At 46.2% G+C, this 25,110-nt stretch overlaps 1 protein-coding gene across 1 annotated transcript in view; it reads left to right on the top strand.

The window, feature by feature from the left end:
- Nucleotides 1-25,110, top strand: part of LOC146171643 (mitochondrial-processing peptidase subunit alpha) — a 167,136-nt gene that overhangs the window by 73,197 nt on the left and 68,829 nt on the right. The window contains exons 7-10 of the mRNA XM_084586384.1: nucleotides 568-740; nucleotides 5,477-5,585; nucleotides 16,167-16,378; nucleotides 24,673-24,763. Coding sequence (XP_084442510.1) covers nucleotides 568-740; nucleotides 5,477-5,585; nucleotides 16,167-16,378; nucleotides 24,673-24,763 — 585 coding nt within the window. The remainder of the gene's footprint in view (nucleotides 1-567; nucleotides 741-5,476; nucleotides 5,586-16,166; nucleotides 16,379-24,672; nucleotides 24,764-25,110) is intronic.

Genomic DNA, 25,110 nt, shown 5'->3' with positions numbered 1-25,110 from the left:
TGTTGTTTGAGGTCACCATGGAGGGAATGAGGTTAGAAGTCATCTATCAAGGAGGGGAAGGCCAAAAAATTAGGTTCATCTCATCTATCCAACTGGAACAGATTTCACTTAGCTGACTTCTAAGCAAAGAGCATCAGTGTATGCAGTTGAATATCACACCGATTGCTGTCAGCTTGAGATGACTGTGGAAAAGCTTACTGGGAGCAGATGTTTACTTTGCATTTACTTCAATATGGAAGATGAGGTGGCTATTCCCATTAATCTCCTCAGGGCATTGGTAGAGCAGCTGCAGAGGGAGATGAAAAGTGGCCTCTTTTTATTGCTTTTATGTTTGCTAATCCATACCCATAGAAATGCACAACTCAGGGTTGTCGTGTAAGATTGAAATCATGCAACAAAGTTGCCACGTGTTTGGCCACTTGTACCCTTGGAGTGGCAAGTAGGACAAAGGACAGCATCAGCTGCTGGTGCTTTCTACCCAGCTGTTTGAAAGGCAGTGGAATCTCTGTGCTGGACAGGCTTGGCTGGGTTAAAATCTTTTTGTGCTTGAAATCATGGCTGACGCAGGCTGCCTACGGCAACAACACGCTGGGCCTACCCAAGCTGTGCCCTCGGGAGAACGTGCCACTTATCAACCGCCAGCTACTGTACACCTACCTTAGCCACCACTTCACACCTGCACGCATGGTGGTGGCGGGCGTTGGTGTCGAACACACCGCACTCGTTGAGACAGTTCACAGGTGAGGTGAGCCCAGCCAAGCTGTTAACATATTTTCGCCAATCTAAGCGCAAAAATTTTTGAAAATAATTTTGCATGAAAATCTAGCACCCCCTTTTTAGCAAGGAATGAGCATATCCAGTGTTGCCAAGCTCGCTTGCAAACTCTGTCGTCGAACCGGAGCTGTCACTGAGGTTGCGCGGGTGTGATCTCCGGCTTCATGTTTTGCTGTGCGCACATGAACAGATGGTGGCATATAAAAGCAAAAACGGGCCAAAAGCTACCACGATAACTCTCAGCGTGTATCACTGGAGCTCGGCACGTTTTGCAGGTATCGAGGGGAAGTCTGACAGTGATTTTAGAGGGCTGCCTATAGCTTGAAGTTTAAGCGAACTGTAATCGCATTTACCGAAGATGCCTGCCAAATTGGTTTTAACATTTAAATTTGTGCCCGAGTCGTCGAGATATAGTCAGTGGGGTGACACTCCCATAGAAGCAATGGGATGGAAAAATTACTGGTGACACTATCGGCTCCTGTTTTTTCGGTGATAAATACTTGGATCGCTAAATTGTGTCCGTACCCACCCGAGAGAAGAACAAGTTATATAATGCGTTAAATTGTTATATTTTGCCTTTATTAGCACTGAAAAAATTATTAGCAATGCGTACGACCGGTAAAAACGTCAGATTTTACCCGCAATTGGAACGCATTGATGGTCGGTTTGAAATTGCGCAAGCCCCTCTTGCTGCAACAAGCCAATCCAATCCGTTATGGCAGCAGGCGTTGGGAGCGCCTGCTGCAGTTGTACCACTGCTGCTCGTTTTTCGATACGTTTTGTCGCGTGCTGCTCTCGTTGCATATTTTGTTGAGCACCTACATCTCGTGTGTATTGGTTCTTCTCTTGTAGCACCTCCGGTGCGTTAGTAAATATGTAGGAGAATGCTCCGCACCCGCGAAAGCGGTCGCATGCTACCAAGGCATCAGCGCAAGATATTCGACAAGAAGTGCATACTTTATTCAAATAAAAGATCAGTCTCTACATAGCATGTACAAAAATGACGCGTTTGGGCATGAGTATCATGATGGCAGCGGCTAAACTTACGAGCACTCACAAGAGGCCTGACCTGACGAAACTGCAGCACTACCGCATTTTCACTATAACCACGTTAACAAATTCCTTAAGGGGGGAGGCTACCCTTGAACACTAACTTTTTTATTTCTTGAGATATTTGAACTAAATTTTCAGGGTATGCTCATAGTACACACATTTGAATAACTACCAAGTTTCATGGAGCTGGGCTCATCGGTTCTCAAGTTAGAGGAGCATATCAAGATAGTTTACATGGGTCCCTAGGGGCAAGCCTGGAGAATTTGCAAAATGGGCTAGCAGTGTGATATTTGTTATGGTCATTCCTGGATAGTTTCCCCAGGGCAAGACAATTCTTTTTTTCAAATTTCCTCTCTGAAAAATTTTACTACAGCCCCAAATTTAGTGTTAAAATTTGCACTTGACTTAACGATATTTTAATTGACTGCCCCTAATTACACATGAAATATTTAAAAAAAAAAAAACGAATTGTCTTGCCCTCAGAAATTTACTTAGGTATGTAACAAAAGAAAAACATTGTGAAAATCCAATAAGTGGTTCTTGAGATATGATTTTTCCTAGCAGCCACACTGTGCAAAAAATTTACTCTGAGAAAAATGGTTCTCAAAGGTTGAGAGAACAATAATATTTTTGTTTTTCAAGTTATCATGATGGAATTTTAAGGACAGGCTTATGACATTAACAAATGAAAAACCACCAAGTTTCATAGAAGTGTGCATGCTAGTTCTCAAGTTACCGAAGCATATCAAATTGGTTCGAATAGGTCCTTTATATCAGGCCTGGGGAAATTGCAAAAGGCACTGTCATTGTGCAATTTGTGCAAGACAAAGCCCTTTTTCTAAATTTCCTTGATGACAAGTGGTAGCATAGCACTTTTTTTTTGCTATAAATTAGACCTATGTTGATTAATCAAATTAATTATGACAAATTCCAGACATATTTTGAATACATGGGCTTGCCTTGCCCTCAAAAATTTATTCAGGTACAGTCGAGCCCACTTATAACGGCCCCACTTAAGACGAACACTCGCTTATCCCGAACAAGTCCGGTGCGACTGTCAAAATATACATTAGGGCTATGGCGCTCCGTCTTGGCTACAACGAACATTTGTGCGACTAGCCGATTGACTACAGCGAACGCTTTGGTGACGCGGACCACTTTCCACATGCTGAGATCCGTCGATCCTGTGCTCTGCAAGCCGCGACAATCGGCATTCCCGATTCCTCCGCGGCATTTCGCCCGAAGCATGATGGGCGGCGCAGATGCAGCAAGCAGCTTCCCGGTTTGTCCGTCGCTGCATCTTGCTAGAGGAACGAGGAGCAGCCCAAACACGGCAAGCGACTTCCCAGGTTATCTACCGCGACATAACCGCCGAAATGAAAAAAAAGAAAAAAAAAAAAAGCTAGCCAAGCCTGCACTGCACGCGTGTCGCATCTCGAGGCATCGTGAGCGACCACGCAACGTTTAACACGTTGCATGAAACCGTTCAGAGGGCATGACGAGAGATCGTAAATCCGGAGATCGAAAAAATGGTGAAAGGCGAACAGAACGCACGAAATACAAAGACAGCCAACAACGGCAGCAAAGAGCCGGAGCAGACGACGCGGGGAGGTAGCCGGCGGAGATCGGTGAGTCAGCGACCACAGCAGCCAATAGTAGTCGCCCGATATCCTGCGTTCTCGCGGAGCACGCGCTTTGCCCAATCGCAGCCTTAAATTAGAGCGCGGGAAACTCGAAAGCCACCACGAGGCTCCCAATCGGAAGCAAGCCACGCCTCGACCGCGCCACCGTCGCCGAGGGTGGCAGAAGAAAGCGCAAGAATTCACAAACAAGACCAAGATGGCGGCGTTCAGTTCGGCGGGAGAGGAATGGCGCGCGCGCGAAGTTCGAGAATTTTCGGCGCTTGCTCGCCACTTGTTATATAATTAATTTCGAGTATTTCTACGCTGAGTTTGGCAATGATAATTACAGAAATGGTAGTTTATAAGACATGCTACCTGAATATATAATCTTTCAAAACTCAACTGTTTTGCGATTTTTCGCTTTTCAAAGGTCGTGTCCCCCCTTAAAGAATCGTACAAAAAAACTCACCTAACAACAGCACAATAAAGCATTTTTGAATGTCCCGTCGTAGCGGCTTCAAGTAGCAACTGTCACCGGCCTTAGATAGCCAACAGTGTCACTATCGGTTGTAACGGTTTCGCTGCGCAGCTTACGTTTTAAATGAACTGCGAAAAATACCTCTGGTAGACAAAAACTGTAGAACTTGCACAATCCTTAGTAGCCGGTGCTGTTGCAAAGCTTCTTTGCACAATATCCCATCGAGTTACTCCTTTCCACTTCTCGCTTTCAAAGCACTTCCTAACGGTGCGCGGTACTTGCGGGGGCCGCCTGCGCCTGCTGCCGCACTCTCAGCTGATTCAAATCAATGGGAGGGGTGGGAGGGGGGAAGGGGGTGTATGTCACGGGGGCAGATAATTTTTCTCAACAAAGCGCTTTCAACTGCGTGTGGCTTGTTTCGAAATTAACCTGTGAACATAAATGAATTGTACCCCATGCTTCGCTAAGTGTGGAAATTATATTTGTATCAGCTCAACCTGCGTTTTGCCTCTGCCACCAGTGAGCTGGTATTGTTCCAACGGTGGAGGCTCCTATAGCGCGGATGCGGAACTCGCAACATGCCACCCCCCTGATATATTCGCGAAAAGAAGGAGGGCTTCATTTTATGTTTTTCGGATCCCCCCATCGGGACCGTGAAAAAGAGAAGGTGCTGAGAATCAAGCAAATATGATACATTGCTGTAAAACCAGTTGTGGCCTCATTAACCGGCAGTATGGTCCTGGCTAAAATCAGTGCAAGTATACGGTCTTGGATAGGCTGTGATTGAAACGGCAAGCCATCACCAACTCTCGTCAAGCCTTAGTTGTCTGAGGCAGTGGTGTGCACAAACATCTGACCTACATGCAACGGCAGTTATGATGGTATTCAGTGAGCATGGTCACCAAAAAATGGTCTATCTGCATAGTTTGGGTTTCACTTTTCTGAGCTTCATGGAGGCCTACAGTGGAGGCCAAGCACAGCTCACCTTTTTTTCAGTTTTTACAAGCCATTCTGGAACTGCATCTTGTGGTCTTCCTTGGTGGCAGCACGCTTGTCAAGCAGTCTGTGAGGATTGGAGCAGATATTTATAGTAAAGCATTTCACGGGAAGGGAGAAAAATCACCTTCACTGCATAACTTTTAAATACTGAATCTACCACCATGTGGAAGGCCTCGTCTGCCTGTGCAAAACGTGATGGAATCAATCTGTGGAGCATTGCTCCCATCAGAAAGGCATGGACCAAAACGGCTGTCCAACACGTGTATTGATCAATACTCAGCAGTGCAACCCCAGTATTTATTTCAGTTCACATACTCCTTGCACCACTAGTATGGGAACCCTAGCACAGTGAGCATCCTAGGCTGCAGTTTGTCTCCTAGCGGCTCCTGCGTGCAAGGCAGATTTTTCTCCCTGTCTCTTGATCTTTGCGTTGATGAGCTTTCAGCCAGGAAGGTTAGGGATGCTTGTGAGTTATGCTTTTAAAAAGAGTTATTTCTCCATTGCTCTTTTCAGTAATGAGCGCTTGCTGAGATGTGGCTCATGCATGCAGGTATTTCGTGGAGCAGCCCCCGCTGTGGGTAGAGAACCCGGAGCTAGTCCTCGACCAAAAGCTGGAGCCGGACCGGTCCATTGCTCAGTACACGGGAGGTGTCATCAAGGCAAGCACACAATCATCCCTAGTGCTTTGAACTCTTATATGATGGTGATAACATGCGTCACAGACAAAAGGGAAAATATTTATAAAATGCATGAGTACAATGCTCTCAACACAAGCTCAGAAAGATGTAAAAGAATAAAAGGAAAGAAAAGAGAAGGTGCAAAATTCTGGAAAGCTGCAAAGGTGATAATGAGAATGAAGAAAGAACAAGAAACAGATTTTGGAACACTCGTTATGAAAAGAAGCTTTGTAATGCAGCTTTTACAGTCATGTTGTCGTTTCCAGTTATGCTTGTTAGTGATGCAGACACGCTGTTCCAGTCTTTCCTGGTCTGGTTAAAAATAGTAAAAAGGAGTAAAAATAGGCAATCATGTTTGACTATCCAACATTTACCTTTCTACTCTGGTTGTGGCAAAATGAAACATATGATTGTTTTCAGACCCAAACACTCCAAGCAATTTGGAGGTGGTGATAGTTGCAAACATGCTCACTGGTCATCAGAATACAGGATGGCCTGGCAGTGCTGAATTTAAAGTCGGCAGCCTCTAAAAGCAGCTAGGACAATGTGGCTTCGTGACGTTACCTATATGATCCTGTGCGATGCAAGCAAAGTGGTGAGGTTGCATGCTGTTGGCAGCAGCTAAGATCTTGGGAAGGGCATTTATTAAAGTGCTTTTTTTTTTAAAAAGGTGGGTGCTCATTGTTGGGCTTTGATCATTTTTGGAGTGCATTGTTGCATTTTAGAATGGTTGCTTTCTCGAGGGCTATATTGAGGGAGTTACAAGGGTAGTTTCTTTGCATTAGGGTGGCTTTTAATGACTGGTTCAAATAGTCATTATTGTCGCTGCATATGCTTCTTAGCCGTATTGCCTGTCCTACAAATATGCTTTGCATACAATGTCTTGTATGGTGGCTGAACAAGTCTAGCTATCATTGTCAGTCTCTTGGCTTTCTGTACAAAGAAGGTTATTCTTTTTTCCATGCACACTGTAGTGTAAAGAAAATCGACTTCATGCCAGGTATAGTCTAGCGATCATTGTCAGTCTCTTGGCTTTCTTTACAAAGAAGGTTATTCTTTTTTCTATGCACACTGTAGTGTAAAGAAAATTGACTTAGCGACAAGTGAATTTATTGTGGCTGTGACTGCTATTCAGTTGGGAGATGAACAATTAGAGTATTTTCGATCTGTGTTTTCATTCGGGTTGGTGTTGTCAGTGTAGTGCAAGTATATGAGTGGTTTTTTAGCGAATGAATTTAATACCGTATTTTTCTTTGTATAAGTTGCGCCCCCTTCCAGATGGCAATTTTTGCAAAACAAAACACCGATAAGTTGCACTGGTGTATAAGATGCACCTGTTGACCAAGTAGCAAATTGGTTGAGGATCACGTTATGAAAAAGTGCGGCGAAAATAGATGCTTGTACGGCCGCCGCATATGCCCATATCCCATGATACGCACTGCTCACAGGTTTATGAAGCGTTCAAAGTCTGAACTTTTCAAAAATGTTTTATTGTGATACATACAGATGTATGGTATGTACACTTAGATGCCTTTTATGCAAAACCATCGGAGGGAAAAGAGGGGAGAAGGAAGAGGGGCTGGAGAAGTGAGGGGGAATATGCAACGTCAACTAGGTGGCTTTGGGCTAATCACTGATCATTTTTTCGCCAACCTCAAACTGCCTTCGTACAGGCTAGTATATGTGCTTCTCGGCGAATTCTCACTGCATGCAGTTTTAATTTCGGATCGAAACGTTTTTGCCTGCAGACGATGCCTTGGTTAGTGAGAAATAAGGCACAACGCAACAGAAAGAAAATTAGAGGGTCTCTTAGATGTCTTTTAAAGGGACAGAACACTGGAATTTTGGTCGCGAATATTTTTTGTCACAATGGAAAAATTGATGTCTAAAATGTTCAATTCCATAACGTTTTTGGTAGAAACGGCGTAAAAACTTTTTACCGAGAATTTTTCGATCAGTGCATGCGTCCTTTTTTATGTAGTCCGACACTGGAAACCATGAGCAGCGACCATGATGGCGACTGGTGGTCGATAAAAAAGACGTACCGAAAACAAATATATAAATTTCATTCGCTAGACAGTAATTTTGCATAGAGTATTGTCCTTTTCAGTTTCACACTCACTGCTGTTAATGCATAATAATGCATGCCTCGTCGACGAAAGTTTTAGTGGGCACTATCATCGCTTCATTCACGGAATCCCTAAAACTGTGGCGCCATCTAGTGGCAAAACTTGAAAGCATGCTTTTCGCGGTGCGAAAGAAGGGGTGGTTTTTATTTAAGGACGCAGTACAGAGAGCAAAATATAATGAATTGTGACAAGCACTCCCAGAAAAAAAAAGAACAGTGTGCACTTGCGAAAATCAGCTATATTTTGCTGACGTGCCACGTGGGTACTGCAGGGAAAGTAATAGGGTTTCTCCGCTAGTTAGCACTTCAGTTGTTTTTATGGGATTTTCAATGGCAAACCAAAATTTTTAAAGCCTCTTTCTTTTTTTTTTATATTGTAGTGCTCGACCTGTACTATATGAGGCAAGATCTTTTCATCTCCACCGTAACCTCATGACACATTTTGGCCAGTGTCCTGTCCCTTTAAGAGGAGAATGGCGAAAGCCTACCCGTTTTTTCCTATGACTTGGCTCTCATCGTTTCCCTATTATCGGCATTTGTTGTAGTGCTACACATAATAGTAATTGGTTTACAGCAAAGGAAAGGCGCATTATCTGTCACACTTTCTCCGGTAGGCATGTTTGGACGGTACACAATTGCGCCGGTCACGTGGCGTTCCTTGGTGTGCGTTCAAGTGTGGAATTGCAGATGGCAGGAACGCTAGGCAAGAACACATCTCGCGGAATCTCACGAAATATCACACATCTCGCGCACAGATCTTTCCGCTGTCACTCCCAGCTTCCTTTCTCCCTCAACGACGCGATTCATTTGTCCACAGAACAAGTGTGGCAGATACTGCGCCTTTCCTGTGAACCAATTATTTTGTAGTGAGAGCTACATTGGCTGCAAAGGCGCATTTGTGTTGTGGCAGTGGCCGCACCGTGGTCGCCCTGCTCCTTGCACCGTTGCCTAACAACCGCTGTTTTCTGTGGACACCTGAGCCGCATAGCAGCAGTCCCACACTGACATTGTGTGTTGGTTTATAGGGACGGAAAGGCACAGTATCTTGTAAAATGTTGGGTTTAAATCCCCGAAGTGACATATGGGCTATGAACGACGTTGTAGCTGGGGGCTTCAAATTAATTCAAGCTACTAGGGTCTCTTAACATGCGCTGACATAGCGCAGCGCACAGACAGCTTTTCGGGCATGGACCAGGCGTGATCGCCTTGGCCCAGATTTCTTCCATACATAAGTTGCACTGGTGGATTAGATGCATTGACGAAAGTTTCGGAAAAAAGACCATGACTTATACATCGGAAACTATAGTAACTTGGATTCCTGAACCCGCATGAATATATTTCCTTCAGTTGGCACAAATGGAGTTCCCATGCTTGTTCTGAATATCTGCAGGTAATAGGATCATTCAAATTTAAAATAATTTAATCCAAGTACTAGGTGAAATAGCGAAAAACATATTTCACTTAGTAGTTGGTACCTTCATCGATACGAATATTTGTACACACAGTTGTATTTTTACTAGTTCACCGGCCCACCCGTTTTTGTTCTTTTTTTTGCTTTAACATTTCGGGCAGCCTATGTTGTTATTTGCTACAAACAAATTGAGAGTGCTTCTTGTGGTGTTGTAGTGTTAGCTTGTATGCAGAGAGAACGACCTATGCGTTCGCTTTTCGTTTGGAGGCTCTCTTCCCGTGCTCCTCAGTGTGAGGTCTCTCCAGTGCAGCATCGCCTTACTGGCTGTGCTTATTGCTCCAAATGCCAGAGCGTCACCTCCTCGGGCTGTGCGAGTCGCAGCCTACAGCATATCTCCCCTTTTTGGAGCTGCATTCTTTCAGCCGGCTTAATTGCACGACCACTTCTTGTCTTGTGCAGTGCACCATTCTAGGAGGTTTCTTTTTCTAATGCTTGGCTTTCGTGGTCTTACAATCCGACTTCTGTTTGCTAGGGTCTTTGTGAGTGACAACATTTTGGCTCCACTTTGAGAAGTGAGATGAATCGTCAGTGTCTGTTTCCATGATGTACAACGTTGGAAAACCTGTGGAAGACAGGAGGTCTTAAAGCAGGCAAGCTCCATGTCTGTCATGAATAATCAGCTACTCTCCTTCATTCCCACACCTGCAAGGCCTGCCTGTCAATCGGTTTCAGCTTGCTGCCTACGATGGGCAGGTTCAGCAGTACCACAGTGCTGAAGCCGTTGGCTACTGGTGCGGCTCTGTAAATCTAGATGTCGCTTGTTTTTTCCAAACCGTTCTTGGCAACGCTTGCCGCAGCGAAAGCATTGCTAGAGGTGACATGCTGAAAGCCACATTTCTCCGCATACAGGTGTGGCATGCCTAGCGAAAATGGACATGTGTTACAGCTTCTGCAACAAGTCATTTTCGCCAGCAGAGGGGTAGTGAGAGTAGCAGTTGGTTACCAGAAGGTAATTTCCATAGTGCAACAAATCTCCCGCAGTCACTTGGGATGGTATAAGGGTATGTTTAATACACTACGTGCACTGACGGATGAGTCGTGCCACCAGACAGATTGGAAACTTCTTGATGGCCTCTTTGCTTGTGGAATCTGTGATCCTTTTGTTGTCACATCCAGAAATCTTGAGTAGAGCATAATTTCCACTTGCACTGATTCAAAATCTTTAGATCCTTCAGTTGCTGCAGTCAGATTTTCATTACACTCTTGTTCAGTTCAGTTCAGGCGTTCAGTTGTGTCCGACTCTTCGTGACCCTATGGACCATGTCACGCCACGCTTTCCGGTCTCTCACTATCTTCTTAACATCACATAGCTTCATCTGCAATGCCTCGAGAATGCCATCTAACCATCGCATTCGCTGCCTACCCCTTCTCCGGCGACCCTCAACCTTTCCCAACATCAAATCTTTCTCCAGCGACTCCTCTCTTCTCATCAGATGACCAAAGTAGCTGAGCTTTAACTTTAGAATTTGACCCTCCAATGAGCAGTCAGGGTTTATGGTCGACAATATCGACTGATTTGATCTTCTGGCAGTCCAAGGAACTCTTAAGAGTCTTCGCCAGCACCACAATTCAAACGCGTCAATTCTTCGGCGGTCAGCCTTTTTCACAGTCCAACTCTCGCATCCATACATCACAACTGGAAAGACCATAGCACGGGTTATACGGATCTTGGTTGGCAGATTAATGTCACTCTTGTTAGTTGATGGAAAATTAGCAATCTAATGTAGGGTGCAACTTCTTCCTCAACATTGCCGCTGACCTGTTATGAAAAGTGGTCTGTCGAGTATTAGCCGTGACAAGATCTTTGCCAGGAGCATGAACTATGTCGTATGAAAAATGCATCACGAGTATTTCCTGTAATCTGTCTAATCCTTCTTATTCTTGAAAATGGGTACTAATGGTTTTGACTGTCATGAAGGCCTGTGGCCTCTCGCCTGCCTAGGTTACTGCACAACTTCCTTTCTTGACCTGTGCATATGTTATCCCCCATCATCCTGCAGAACTGCAATCAATCCAAAAGCATTGTAGGCTTCTTTCGGTCTTCTCCAGTATTTCGAAACTTTTTTGCTGAACTGAGCTTAGACGTTCATTTTTGCAGTTGAGCGAACTATTCAATGGATGGGCAATGTTGGGAACATTGGGTACTTTATCATGCCCAAAAACCGTCTCAGTTAATGGGTGTGCTTGCTTGCGCTTTGATTCCTGTGATAGAGCTCCCATTGTACAGTAAAATCTCGGTGATACGAATCTGGTTGATACGAATTCGCAAAATTGTGTACAATGTACAAAATTTCGGATGGTCCGAACACTCTCCTGCGCCACAACGGATGATACGAATGCGCAAACTACGGCCGCAACCTTGAGCACTATGTACCGCCCGCGCATTGTTGGCTCTGTGATCACCAGCTGCGCTGTATATATGCATCACGAGCAGCTTGCGGTGACGCGTGATCCGCACCTCGGCGACATTGCGATGTTTTGTTGGGCTCACGCCGTGAAAAGCTTTCAGCGGTGTGTGGCCGACAAACCGCAGACGTCGCAATCACCGTAGCTGGCGGCGGCGGCGGTGTATGCGGCGGGTGTGCACGGACCGGACATCACTGGCTCCACGATCGCAATCCACGAGCGGTTAGCAGTGCCATGCGGCCGTGAGTAGTAGTCGGCAGTGTACGCGGCGGCGGGCGCGCACGGGCCGCACATCGTAGACTTCGCGACCGCTAGTCGCACTGTACGCATCGCAAGCAGTCTGCAGCGCCGCGCGGCTGGCTCGTCGCCATCTCTCCAGCAGTACCATGTCGGCATGCGTCCCGTGCGTCGCCAACGTCGCAATCGCCCATCGCGGTATGTGCGCCGCGGGTGGCGAGCTGTGACTGCGTGACCATAATAAACCTTCTTGGACGTAAACAGATCTACGCGACTGCCTTTCCCACGCTTCTGTATACTTATTTTCGTTAGTTTTTATGATACGAATTTTCGGATGATACAATGTTTTCGCGACCTTGTGAGAATCGTATCACCGAGGTTCTACTGTGTGTTGAACTTTCACCTGCCATCATTCAGCTCTTTCGTACCTGAAGAAACTTTTTTAGTTGGGCATTGTGCTCAGGTGCAATGAGTTAGGATGTTGTTGCACACTATGTTCCATCTAGGACATTTTCGTGTGGAAAAATTCAGGTGCAGAACGAATCCCCAAGTGGAGGCCTCTTGAACCTGTATCTGCCCAATGGCCTTATAACTCTTTTTCTGAGTCCAATTGCCTCGGAAAAGTGATGGGCTCCAGCCAGTTGCTCAAAAACATCTCTACAAAGTTGCTTACCTCTGTGAGCAGGTCAACACATGCGCATATGTCTTCATTATGCTTTTGTATAATAACCATACCAGAACACCAATCTGTTGGCTCATCAGCTGGCTCTATTCCAAGATTGACCATTTCCTGTAATTCTGCTTTAATCTTGGACAGAAGTGATTTGGTCCTCTCAACGCTCTTTCCGGTTGTTGAAGATGAACATGTTCGAAAAGACATCGGTATGTGCGTGCTGGCATAACAGTGACGTCTGCTCCCATGTCAACTTTAAACTTGACTGACAAGCCATGGACATCCACTGTAGATATCCACTTGTCTCTAGTGACGGACGAAATAGCTCCAAGAAATTCGGTGAGCGTGTGGACTGCATTTTGGGCTGTGCAGACTCGGGCCTAGTATTCTGTCTTGCGGCACTTGCTGCAGCTGGTTTTATCTGCTGGAGAATGTAGTCCATTTTGCAGAGGCTTCTATGAAGTACAAAGTGGTTCTCATACCCTGCAATGTCTTACTGATTGGTTTCCGATTGAGAAAGGAGTGAGGCAAGGCTGCATACTGTCGCCCTGCCTATTTAACCTTTATGCAGAGTGCATCATGAGGAAGGCCGGTCTGGACGAGTCTTCAGCTGGAGTGAAGATTGCTGGAAAACGTATCAACAACCTTAGATATGCGGATGATACCACTTTAATTGCAGAAAGTGAAGCGGAACTCAAGAGACTTCTGATGCGCGTGCAAGAAGAGAGTGAGAAGTTTGGGCTTAAACTGAACATTAAAAAGACAAAGATCATGGCGTCTTGCCCTATCAAGTCCTGGAGCATCAAGGGACAAGAAGTGGAAGCTGTGACAGATTTTCTCTTCTTGGGCTCCAAGATTACCTCAGAAGGAGACTGCAGCCATGAAATTAGGAGACGCCTGCTTCTGGGAAAGAGAGCGATGGTTAGCCTTGACCGCCTAGTAAAGAGCAGAGACATTAGTCTGCCAACCAAGATCCGTATAACTCGTGCTATGGTCTTTCCAGTTGTGATGTATGGATGCGAGAGTTGGACTGTGAAAAAAGGCTGACCGCCGAAGAATTGACGCGTTTGAATTGTGGTGCTGGCGAAGACTCTTGAGAGTTCCTTGGACTGCCAGAAGATCAAATCAGTCAATATTGTCGACCATAAACCCTGACTGCTCATTGGAGGGTCAAATTCTAAAGTTAAAGCTCAGCTACTTTGGTCATCTGATGAGAAGAGAGGAGTCGCTGGAGAAAGATTTGATGTTGGGAAAGGTTGAGGGTTGCCGGAGAAGGGGTAGGCAGCGAACGCGATGGTTAGATGGCATCCTCGAGGCACTGCAGATGAAGTTATGTGATGTTAGGAAGATAGTGAGAGACCGGAAAGCGTGGCGTGACATGGTCAATAGGGTCACGAAGAGTCGGACACGACTGAACGACTGAACTGAACTGATACCCTGCAATACATCATCACCAAGACCTATTCTTGGTTTGGTTGAGAGGAAGCAGAATATCCCCAGTGAAGCAGACCAGTGCACTTACGTGCTCCTCAGCAAGGCCGCCGATGACTCGAAAACTATTGTGGCCACTTGGTTTTGTGAATTCCTTGGGAGGCTTGCACTGGAAGCTGGATGTGGTCACCTCCATTGCTTTCAGGGTCAGCATGTTTACAGCATGCAGAGAGAATGACCGGTGCGTTTGGTGTCGACTCAACAGTTTCCGCCAACATGACCAAATAAAAATATGCCCGTTTGCTTTCGTGCGACTCAACCTCATCATTTAGCAGGGGTCAATAAATATATGTTATAATCCATAAAGTCAAATGAAACCACACAACGCCTGAGGGTGGCCTAAATATAAACTGCTACTAGCCAACGTTTCAACACTTAGACTCTGGGCAATGCAGTCCTCACTGGTGGGGTTTATATCAGCTTCTCCATCGTTATAGGCAAGAGAGAAGGACATAAAATAGCACTGTTTAACCCCTTCTCTCTTGTCCCATCTTTCGCGCTGTAACTATGAAAAGTTGTTACCAACTTGCCCACAACTTACATTGGCGATATCAGCTTCTGGTTCCAAAGGAGGAAAGCAGGGAAGGGGAGAGGAGGTGAGTGAAAAAAAAATGGAGGTGACCCATAAACAATGCATTCAACGGGGCAATGCTGCACAAGAGACGCCCCATGTTCAGGAGAGTGTGTGTCTGTGGGGGGACCTCAAGGATAAAGAGCTTTTTGTAGTGGCCCAAAGCAAAATAAGTGCAAAAAGCATGGTGGGGCTGGGAGTGACCAGAGGATATACAAAGGGGATCTCGAAATAGTTCGATATATCGATAATTCGATATACAGAAATCGGCTTGTGACGGCACTTACTATGCGAAAAAACGATACCGTATTTGTCGCGTAATCAACCCACTCGCATAATGAACCCACCCTCCACTTTTGCACCCGAGAATTTAAAAAAAAAAAAGCGTTAAAGCCAGCTCGCTTACATGCAAGCAGTTGAGCGATCTCAGTGGCGAGCGGCAGCGACAGAGTGAAAGATTTCAAACTTGTTGGAACTGCATCCCTCTCGCCACTCAAGCCACCGCGGCAGCTCAAAACAAGGTTTCTGTGTCGCCAGAAATTGCGCGGCAGAAATCGCGAGCGTTTTTCGCTTGCATGTCGATGGCGTGCGTCACTCCGTTTCGGTCGTCTCATCCACAGCTCATTTCTTGACAGCGTGCCAAGATGCTGTGCAGCGATAACGTCGCGGCGTGTTTATCTTTTGATAGCTCCTGCCGTGGCAGGGAGCGAACTTGGCAGTGCCCGCGATGGCTTGATTGCACATGCCTGGTTCGATTTATCGCGCCGCGCTTGGGGCAGGCGTCATGATCGCAGCAGCTGACCGTGTGCTTTCGTTGATTCATACATGCAAGGATAAACGCCTTTGCCAAAATAAAAAGAAAGAAAGAAAGAAAGAAAGAAAGAAAGAAAAAAGAACCCTGTTGCTTCTTAACGTCCGCAGCCACCATATCTTACGCTACGCCGCGCGTACAGCACAACAATAAGAATGAATGACTGGCAAAAAAAAAAAGAGAGAGAGAGAGGGAGATCTGCCGCTTCTTGACGTCCGCAGGCGCCATAGCCACTTCAGCCGCTGCGCGCAGAGGGTTCGCTACACACGCTGGAGAAAGCGTCCGACGTGTGAAAACGGGCTGAGCTGGCTTGGCGCTTGCTTAGCGCGTGCTGAAGGAGAGAGAGATAGCTCGGCAAAAGAATGGGCACACCTACGCACATGTCTTGCAAACGTCATGTGCTGGCGCGCGGGAAACGATAATTGCAGATGTGCGCGCCTTTGGGGAATGGGCACGGCGCTGCCCAGATCAGCCGTCGCCGAACTGTCCCCTCTCATTCCTTCCGCGCTTGGCTTGAAAACGTCACGCGGCGAACGGCCAAGGGGGATGCAATCGCCTTTGGAGAAGGCACACTCTCCAGTGCGTGGTGCGGAGTTCGATATATCGAACGACTGGGGAAATTGAGTTCGATATATGACGCGGCTTTCCTTTACTTTTACATGGGATTTTCAAGGGGATATTGTGTGAGTTCGATATAACCAAAATTCGAACTATCCGGGTTCGATATAACTGGGTTCGACTGTACATCTTGGCCACTGTTTGCGTATGGTGGCAGGTGGAGAAGGACCTGTCGGACGTGAGCCCTGGCCAGACGCCCATTCCTGAGCTGGCACACTTTGTCCTGGGGCTGGAGAGCTGCTCCCACCAGGACCCAGACTTCATTGCCTTCTGCGTCCTCAACATGATCATGGGCGGGGGAGGCTCCTTCTCGGCAGGGGGTCCTGGCAAAGGGATGTACACGCGGCTGTACACCAATGTGCTGAACCGGTACGTGGCCATCTTTACAACACTGCACTCTCTAGAGCTGTCAGGATTTCACTTCTTAAATCAGTCTTCCTCACTACCTGTACAGACATGAAGATGTATTACTGCAGGAGGCCATTTTTTGCAAAGTTTTTACAGGCACAAGTTTTCTTGGGGCAATAGTACTATGGCAGTACAATGAGGGTTGGCAGTATGAAAAAAAAAAGCAAATGGTTCTGAAGAAAAGAGCACCGTGTTGCCCACTGTCACCCCTCTGTCATTAATAATCTGTGAATTGTGCTGAACTATGGAAAAGCTTTTTCTAAACAGCTTTTAGTTAAAAATTTCTCTTGCTGCAGCTTTTGCTTTGCTTGAGCTGTAAACTGTTTTCGGACTGTATAGCATTGATTGACCTCTCCTGCTTGGGCATGATATGCTTTATATTTGTTTATTACGGACAGCACCTTTGCAGTGAGTGGGGAAGGGTATTTTTTAAATGAATAAACTTCATTCTTCCCGGATGTTTTAATAAGATCATGAAATTTGCCAGTGGTACATCCATTGGATGAATTTCCCAAATGCATGTCTCCCCCTAGTCAAGGTTCATTCTTTTGAGGCAGGTGTTGCTTTTTTCACTCGTGCAGGGGTAATACTGTGCCTCACTCTCCTTCAGAGACAGGTGGGCATCATCTCGGGCGCATGGGGCCTCAGCTCAGCTGAGGCACAAGGGATCAACTGGAAAACATGATCAATATCAGGAATGAGAGGCCTTTATACAATTGACGACCAATTTTTTCTAATTGAAACCACCTTTAAATCAAATGAGGAAAAATGTTGGCATCAACTTTAATTGCCTTTATGGCAGGGGCAGCCCTTTTGTGTGCCTTCTTGCAAATGACAGGAGGTGATCGTGACCTGTATCGTAGACAAACCTGTGAGCTTAGAGGCAGACTAAGCATGAAAGCAAGCCCACGGCAACTGCAGCTACCATGTAGAGAGCACGAAGGTAGCAACAAACAAGTACTCTGTTGGCCTATCAATCGCAGCCGAAATCCAGTCTTGAAATATTAAGTGGTGCAATTGAACAGTATGCTTGCAAAGCACCACCAGTTTCTTGTATTTTTGGTTGTCTCCATTCGGCAGCATGTTTCACTACATATTCGGGGTGAATAGACTTTGTGCAGAGGAGTTAAAGTTTTGTCAGTGGGCGACATCGGAGAGCTCACAGCTCTGTGAGTGCAATGTGGGGACTATCAGCCTTGCCGCTTGAGAGGCTTGAATTTCATTTTATTTGACCAAGTTTGGATCCCCAAGTCATGATGTTCCCCTGGGAAAACTTGGCTTTTGGCAGTGGTGCATGGCAAGCGCAAATGACGCCCTAAGCATCGAGCAATCAGTTGTTAACATTAGTTCTGTGGGTATATTTTGGTACTGTAAAAATGTCTGATAAGTCAGGGGTGCAAATTAATGGTCGGCAACCTTGTGCATAAATCGCAAGTAGTGCTCAAAAGTTTTGGAAAGGTACAGCAGTTTACAGTGAGGCAAGTGGTAAAGTAGGGCAAGTAGTGACTATGAAAGGGAAATGAGGATAAGATTAGGATGCAGTGCATTTGGCAAGTGCTTCTCTCCCTGGCTAGCAGCTTGCTGGTATCGTTCAGGTGGGAAGTATATAACAGCTGCATCTTGCCAGTACTCGCCTCTATGGTAGGTGCAATGTTATGAGATAGGAAGCGTGTAGACTGGATCAGAGAAATACAGTAGAACCTCGTTGATACGTTCCCGGTTCATACGATTTTCTTCTTTATACGTTTAAAATCGTTTGCAGTAAAGCATCTTTCTCCCAGTTCCCGGATAACACGACTGTGGTCGTATAAGGCCTCATTCTCACAGCTCCATTGCAGCGGCAGCGGCGCGATGTTCAAACAGAAAGGAGCGCCATCAAACATGTTCTGGCGGACGTGACTCTGCATTAGAGCGCATTTTTTTTTTCTCCTGCAAAAAAAAAATGCAGAGGTTGCGGCTGCCCTCCCTGTAGCGATGGAAGTCGTGTGCTCCGCGTCTGTAGAAAAAAAGAAGCGTCTCACGTGCTCTAGCAGCAGTTTGGAGCTAGAACGTGTTTTAGCATCAGATACAATTTAGCCTCATGCGACATGGTGCCTCTTGTCCAAATGACTCATTTTTTTTTTTTCAAGTGCTATTCTTCCTTTATCAGTGACAGTGTTTACAAATGACATCACACTAACTCATTGCTGTTGAGAGTCGCGAGGATCATAACTCAGATTTTTTTTTTATTCTGCTATGCTTTTGTTAATTTTATGAGACGCGCTTGCTAGCTATCAAAATATTTATTTCAGGGAAAAGTTTCGATTGCAAAGCCTTAGTTCACCTTGGAATACCAGTCTGAAGAACCTGCAAAAAAGTGCTCGTTCAGTAACCTTCTTTAAGCTCCAAAAATGACTAGTCAAACTAAACTGTTATCAATACAAGCATTGTTCATCAGCAGTGAAAGGTTGCTGTTGATACCACCATTCATGATATGAGGGTAGCTCTTAATATTTCACTAGCACCGGCAAGCGCAAACAATGCAACTTCAAAAGCTATGGCTTCCTCTTGAAACGCAGTTTCGTCACAGCTTTCATAAAAGGGGTTCTCTGTCTGGCGGGTATATTGCGGCCTTTTCTTGCATTTCTTTTCCCCAATGATATGCTTTTTCTTTACTTTTGTTGGACCTCCTCCCCTTGATGTAGTTTTCTTGCCACGCCATTCATCCGCTGTTTACTTTCTTTTCTCTCTCTTTGTTCAGTTCTTGCAGCAGTCGTTTTGACTTCTTCACCTGCCTAGCCAACAGGTTTTCCGCCCATTCAAATCTTTACTGTCCCGAACCTTGTTTGCCACACCGTACTTGTTTTTTATTCTGGTTGTGTCTTTAATAGCTGTTAGCTCAACTTGTGAGCCACATACTTTACATGATTTCAATTTGCCAAGGACCTGTTCTTCATTTGGATCGGCTTACATTTGCGAGAAAAACTACCAGCTTAACTGTTTGCAACGAAGTACCGTTTGCATAACAATAAAATGAGAGGAAATGAAATTCCAAATCTACTACTTGAGAATAGTGTTACTTCAGCACCCCAGATAAAAAAGAAATTTCCCTGTCTCTTATACAGTAAAAGCTTGTTAATTCGAACTCCACGGAACCGGGGAAAAAGTTTGAATTATCCGATGTTCGAATTATCGAATGACCTCGAAAAAACCGACAAGAACCATTTGTATTACAATAAATGTACCTGTTTAATGGCGCAACGAACTCACTTGCATAATGAACCCACCCAGCACCAATTTATGCCTACCAATCTGGAAAAAAGAAAAAAAAAGAAGCATCAGTCGTTACCGCGTCCCTTCGTTTCGCGCAGTCATGGTCCACAACACATTTCTTGGCAGTGCGCCAAGATGCTGAACGGCGTGTTTACCTTTTGACTTTAGCTCCAGCAGGAAGGAGGGGGGAAAGCGAACTTGGCAAAGTGCCAGCGCTTGTCTGGTTGTGCAAGCCTCTTTTTGAGTATGCTCGCTTTATCATGTTATGAGTTACGGAAGCGGGCGTCGTCTACTGCGATAGCAGCAAGCGGCTTTTGAAGCCAACGATAGCAGCAAGCGGCTTTTGAAGCCAACGATGCTAAAAGCCGGCGTCATCGCGGCTGATCCGCGTGCTTTCATTGACGACTGATGGGTGGAAGGATGGATGGCTGTCGCAAAAGAAAAAAGTTAATTCCATAGTGTCCGTCAGAGATTGCAGCCTTTCATGGGTGTTGGCTGGGACCACACCGACAGTACTTATCCGTATTTCCAAATTAACAGGGCTGGAATTAACGAGTATTTAGTTGCGAGCTACGGAGGTTGCGCAGAAGAGAGAGCGGGCAGCTGCCGCCGTGGCCATGCACTGACCTTGCTGCGGCCGTTGTCCCCTCCCTCCAACGCCGCCGCGCCGGTCATGGCGCTATTTAAGTTTTACCCACTCTTCCATGGTTTCACCTGGTTCCATCTTCTGTCCCCATTTTGGACGTACGTCATCTGTTGTCTCTTGTCAGCGCGCTTCACTGGGCACCAAACAGGAGTGCAACCCATGCTTTTTTTTCTCTCTCTCTGTGCTCACGCACTGCCATCTGCATGCAAGCCTGCGAGGGCCACGCGGCCGCTCTGCTGGCGCTCGCTCGGTCGCGACATGCAAGGCATGACGTAGAGCCATGTAAGAGAAGCGACCGCCCTCTGGTCCGTCTTTCGTGGGGTGGAGTCCGTTGCTTGCCGGACAGCGGCACCGTAGAGCAAAAACCTACAGCGCCGGCCACCTGGTTTCGGAGAATACTGGCACCATTAACTTCCCTCCTCCGTCAAACACCGGCACGACGTATGCGAAGGAGGAGGGAAAAACTGGCTGCAGGAATGAGCCCCAATACATTTTGTGATCAACCGGACATATGCTAACAAGCACTCGCGACATGAAAAACTGATCATTGGCGATCACCCGCTGCAGTTGCTTTCCTGCAGTGCCTAGGTGCAACGGGGCAAAGCATCAAAGAAAGCCAACAAGCCAGCATATGCCCGTTCTCGCAGAAACATGACTTCATGAGGAGAAACGCGATGGCTCCTTTTGCAGTGCCTTAGGGGCATAGGGATTAACTATTTGATAACAACTATAGTGAAAGCTCGTTAATTCAAAATGGCGCCTTGACTAGCGTGGCAGTGCTGGAAAGTAGGGGGTTGGCAGCTTCTCTTCCGCGCAACCTCTGAAGCTTGCAATTAAATATTTGTTAATTCGACCCCCATTGATTCGAAAATACGGATAAGTATTTCTGGCGGTGCGGTCCCAGTTAACGCCCATGAGAAGCTATGACTGGATGGACGCTACGGGTTTCCAAATGAAAACGAAATCATTACGCGGGGAAAGCTTTTCTCTTAATTTTGTGATAGTCGTTCATACTTTCACACACGAGTCATCAACGAAAGCATGCGGTCAGTCGCGATCATGACACCGACTTGAAGCAGCGTTCGCTTCAAAAGTGTTGCACTGCTTTCCAATGATTGTGTTGTGGCAGTAGACGGCGCCCACTCCAAACGGGACAGTGAAAACGAGGCTTGCACAACCGGGCGCTGGCACTCTGCCAAGTTGCACCCCCCCCCCCCCCCCCTTCCATTTTCATTTTTGAGCCGATAGAGCTAACGTGAAAAAGTAGTCACATCGTGATGTTATCGTTGCGTAGCATCCTGGCAATGTGCTGTGGAATACGACAGTAACGGTGCAAAATGGAGGGATGCGTTAATGAACACATTTTTTTTTTCCCCCAAATTTTCAGTAGCAAAAGTGGGGGGTGGGTTCAATATGCGTGGGGGTGGGGGGGGGGGGGTCGTTAACGTATAAATACGGTAAATTTACTATAATGCAAATGGTTCTTGCCAGTTTTTTTGAGACCGATAATTCAAGCTTCTTTTCCCGGTCCCGTGAAGTTCAAATTAACGAGCTTTTACTTGCAAATGAGCGGGCCTGGTCCGGGGAAACAGCATGAGCAAAAGTGCGGCAACTGCGAGCCATTGCGATGACTTCTCCACATGTCACTAGTGTAAGGGGGCAAAGCATCCTAACGCAATTAAGGAAGTGACCCCGCTCGTCATTCGTTCTGCCAACCAGATGTGTTGCTAAATCTCTTAGGACAACACGAAATACTGACTGAATTCTGCTAAAGATAACAAAAGAGCTGTGCATACTTCGTGTCTTTAAAGGCTAATTGACATTTTTACGGAGTGAAAGTGTCAATTTTAAATGTCTTTGTACCTCATTCAGCAGTTAATCTTTTTAGTTTCAGGCAGTTCGGATCGTACGTTTTCCCGGACATGTTTTTCCGGCATTTTATTTTAAACGTATCAATGAGGTTTTACTGTAACTCGATTTAATGACATTCTGGTGGAAATCAAGAAGAAATGGGCAGAACATGTATAGTGCGGGATCTGGTAAAAATGTCCCCAGAAAAAAAGTCCCCAGGGTAAATGTACCCGTAAAAAATAGCCCTATTTGCGAAATGGGAAAAAAAATGTCCCTAACGGGGACTGTACCCTTTGCGCTATAGGACGTAGACTGTGTTTTCTTGTGGCGAGCTGCAATGATGAATGATGTATGGTAACTTTATTTAAGCAGTTCCACCTGTCGACTGGGAAGCGATCAAACATCGAACTGATGTGGGCATTCACAACAAACACAAAAAAAAATGGTGGCTTCGGTAATACAGTGACAGCTCCTCAACTTCGCTTTGTTTGCGGGAAAAAGGTGAACTGACCACTGGCTTTACGTTAGAGCGATGCTTTAAGGTGGCCATGGTCCACGACCAGTTAAACGTTGTCCTGGCTTACACCATCATCACCCTTATCGCCAATTCTACACTATCATCACAGGAATGGTTGAGCCTCGTCACCAGAAGGGTCAGGGAGGTAATTCTGGTGACGTCTTCTGCTTTGGGCGGTTCCTGAGACTACCACGCGCCGATTCGCTTGTACCTTTCTCAGTGGGCAGTATTACCAAGCTGATTAGCCCTGTCTTAATAATTGCTTCAAGCTGCGGAGCTCGGAGCCACGCAACGTATAAAGAGCCAGATGGCTCTTTCGCCTCGCTTTTCCGCAGTGCTTGTAAACACCTCGGGCACCCAAAGGACACATGTTCCAAAAGATGATTGCATTTAACTCAAAGCCAAGAAGTAATGGTATAAACTGTTTTTAAGCTCGTTAATTCGAACCTTGATAATTCGAATTTTCGGATAATTTGAACTACACTACTTGGTCAGGCCAAGCTCCATAGAGATCTGTGTTAAAAAAGCCGGTTAATTCGAACGCGAGTCTGTTCCGCTACGGATAATTCGCCGCGTCTGGGCAACTTGGCGCACATCACGCGGCAAAAAAAGAAAAAAAAAAAAAGAAAAACAAAAACAAAAAAGAAACCTTCGCGATCGGTAGGCATAATTAGAGGCTGCGCACGTCCAAAACGGGGACGGAAGATGGAATCAGGCAAAACCATGGAAGAGTGGGTAAAACTTAAATGGTGCCATGACCAGCGTGGCGGCCGGCGGCGTTGAAGGGAGGGGACGGCGGCCGCGACAAGGTCAGCGCATAGCCGCGCGGCGGTGGCTGCCTGCTCTCTCTTCTGCGCAACCTCCGTAGCTCGCAACTAAATACTCGTTAATTCCAACCCTGTTAATTTGGAAATAGGGATAAGTACTGTCGGCGCGGTTCCAGCCAACGCCCATGAAAGGCTATGATCTCGGACGGGCACAATGGGTAAATTTTTTTTTTTTTGCGATGGCCATCTGTCTTTTTACTCATCAGTCATCAACGGAAGCACGCGAGTCAGCCGCAATCATGACGCCGGCTTTTAGCACCGTTCGTTCTGATGATTGAAGTGGCAGTAGACGGTGCCGCTCGCCCCAGTCGCTATTAGCATGATAAAGGGAACGCTTTGAAAAGGAGGCTTGCACAACCGGACAAGCGCTGGCACTTTGCCAAGTTCTCTTTTCTCCCTCCTGCCGGAGCTAAAGTCAAAAGATAAACACGCCGTTATCGCTGCGCAGCATCTGGCGCACTGCCAAGAAATATGTTGTGGACCCTAATGGCCCAAAACGGAGGGACGCGCTAACGACTGACGCCTTTATTATTATTATTTTTTTTTTTTCAGATTCGTAAGCACAAACCGGGGCTGGGTGGGTTCATTATGGGAGGAGTTCGTTACGCGACTAAATACGGTACATTTACTGTAATACAAATTGGCTTTGGTCAGTTTTTTTCGAGGCCATTCGATAATTCGAACATCGAATAATTAGAACTTTTTTTCCGGTCCCGTGAAGTTCGAATTAACGTGCTTTTACTGTATTATTTTATTTTTTATGTGAGTTACGGAAGAAATCATTCTTAGGGTCAGCTTTTGCCTTGGGGGACGTTTTTTCCTAGTTGCCGCTTCTTTAGGGGCCATTTTTTACGGGGACGTTATTACCTACTCCCGTATAGTGCGTACGGAGGATAACCGATGTTCCTTTAGGATATAACCACTTGGATTCCAAGGAAAGAAAAGCCTAGCAGGGGCGGCAGAAAGTTAGGTGGGCAAATGAAGTTGACAAGTTCGCAGGGTTCGAGTGGATGCAGCTAGCACAGGACCGGGTTAGTTGGACGATTTTGAAAGGAGAGGTGTCTGCCCTGCTGCAGTCAGGCTGGTGATGATAATGCAGGCAGGGAAAAATATAATTGCAAGTTCAGTTTGTGGTGTAACAACTAATGAGGCAGCCTTGCAGGTACCACTGGATGTACAACGCCACAGCATACAACCATGCCTACGGCGACTCGGGCGTCTTCTGCATCCATGCCAGTGCAGACCCTTCGCAGGTGAGTCGTGGGCAGTGTAGCGTGTGGAGTCATTTTCCGTGATCCATTTTGTGCCACCAGGAGAATGTGGCCCACTTGGGGAACTTTGAAGGGAAGTCTCGAGGGGTAATGATGTTATCCTTCATGATTTGATGGGCACTGGTGACAGGCTTCTTCTGTAGAGTGGCCCATTTAGGCTCTGAAATGTCTCTTCACAGGCATTGCCCAGTCGGGCAGTCTTTAGGTAGTTTGAACACTTGTATGGTGCGCTAATTCTTCAAGTTTTGAGCAATTTAGCTCCCTCTGAACATTGCTCGTTTTACCAGGAGTACTTCCAGAAATTATGTGTGAGCGTATAAAGCGCATCC

Source organism: Amblyomma maculatum, unplaced genomic scaffold (genome assembly GCF_055883805.1).
Source record: "Amblyomma maculatum isolate TAMU_Amacu unplaced genomic scaffold, ASM5588380v1 scaffold_19, whole genome shotgun sequence".
In the NCBI taxonomy this organism is placed as follows: Eukaryota; Metazoa; Arthropoda; class Arachnida; order Ixodida; family Ixodidae; genus Amblyomma; species Amblyomma maculatum.
The sequence above is the reverse complement of the archived record's forward strand: the minus strand, read 5'-3'. Positions and strand labels throughout refer to the sequence as shown.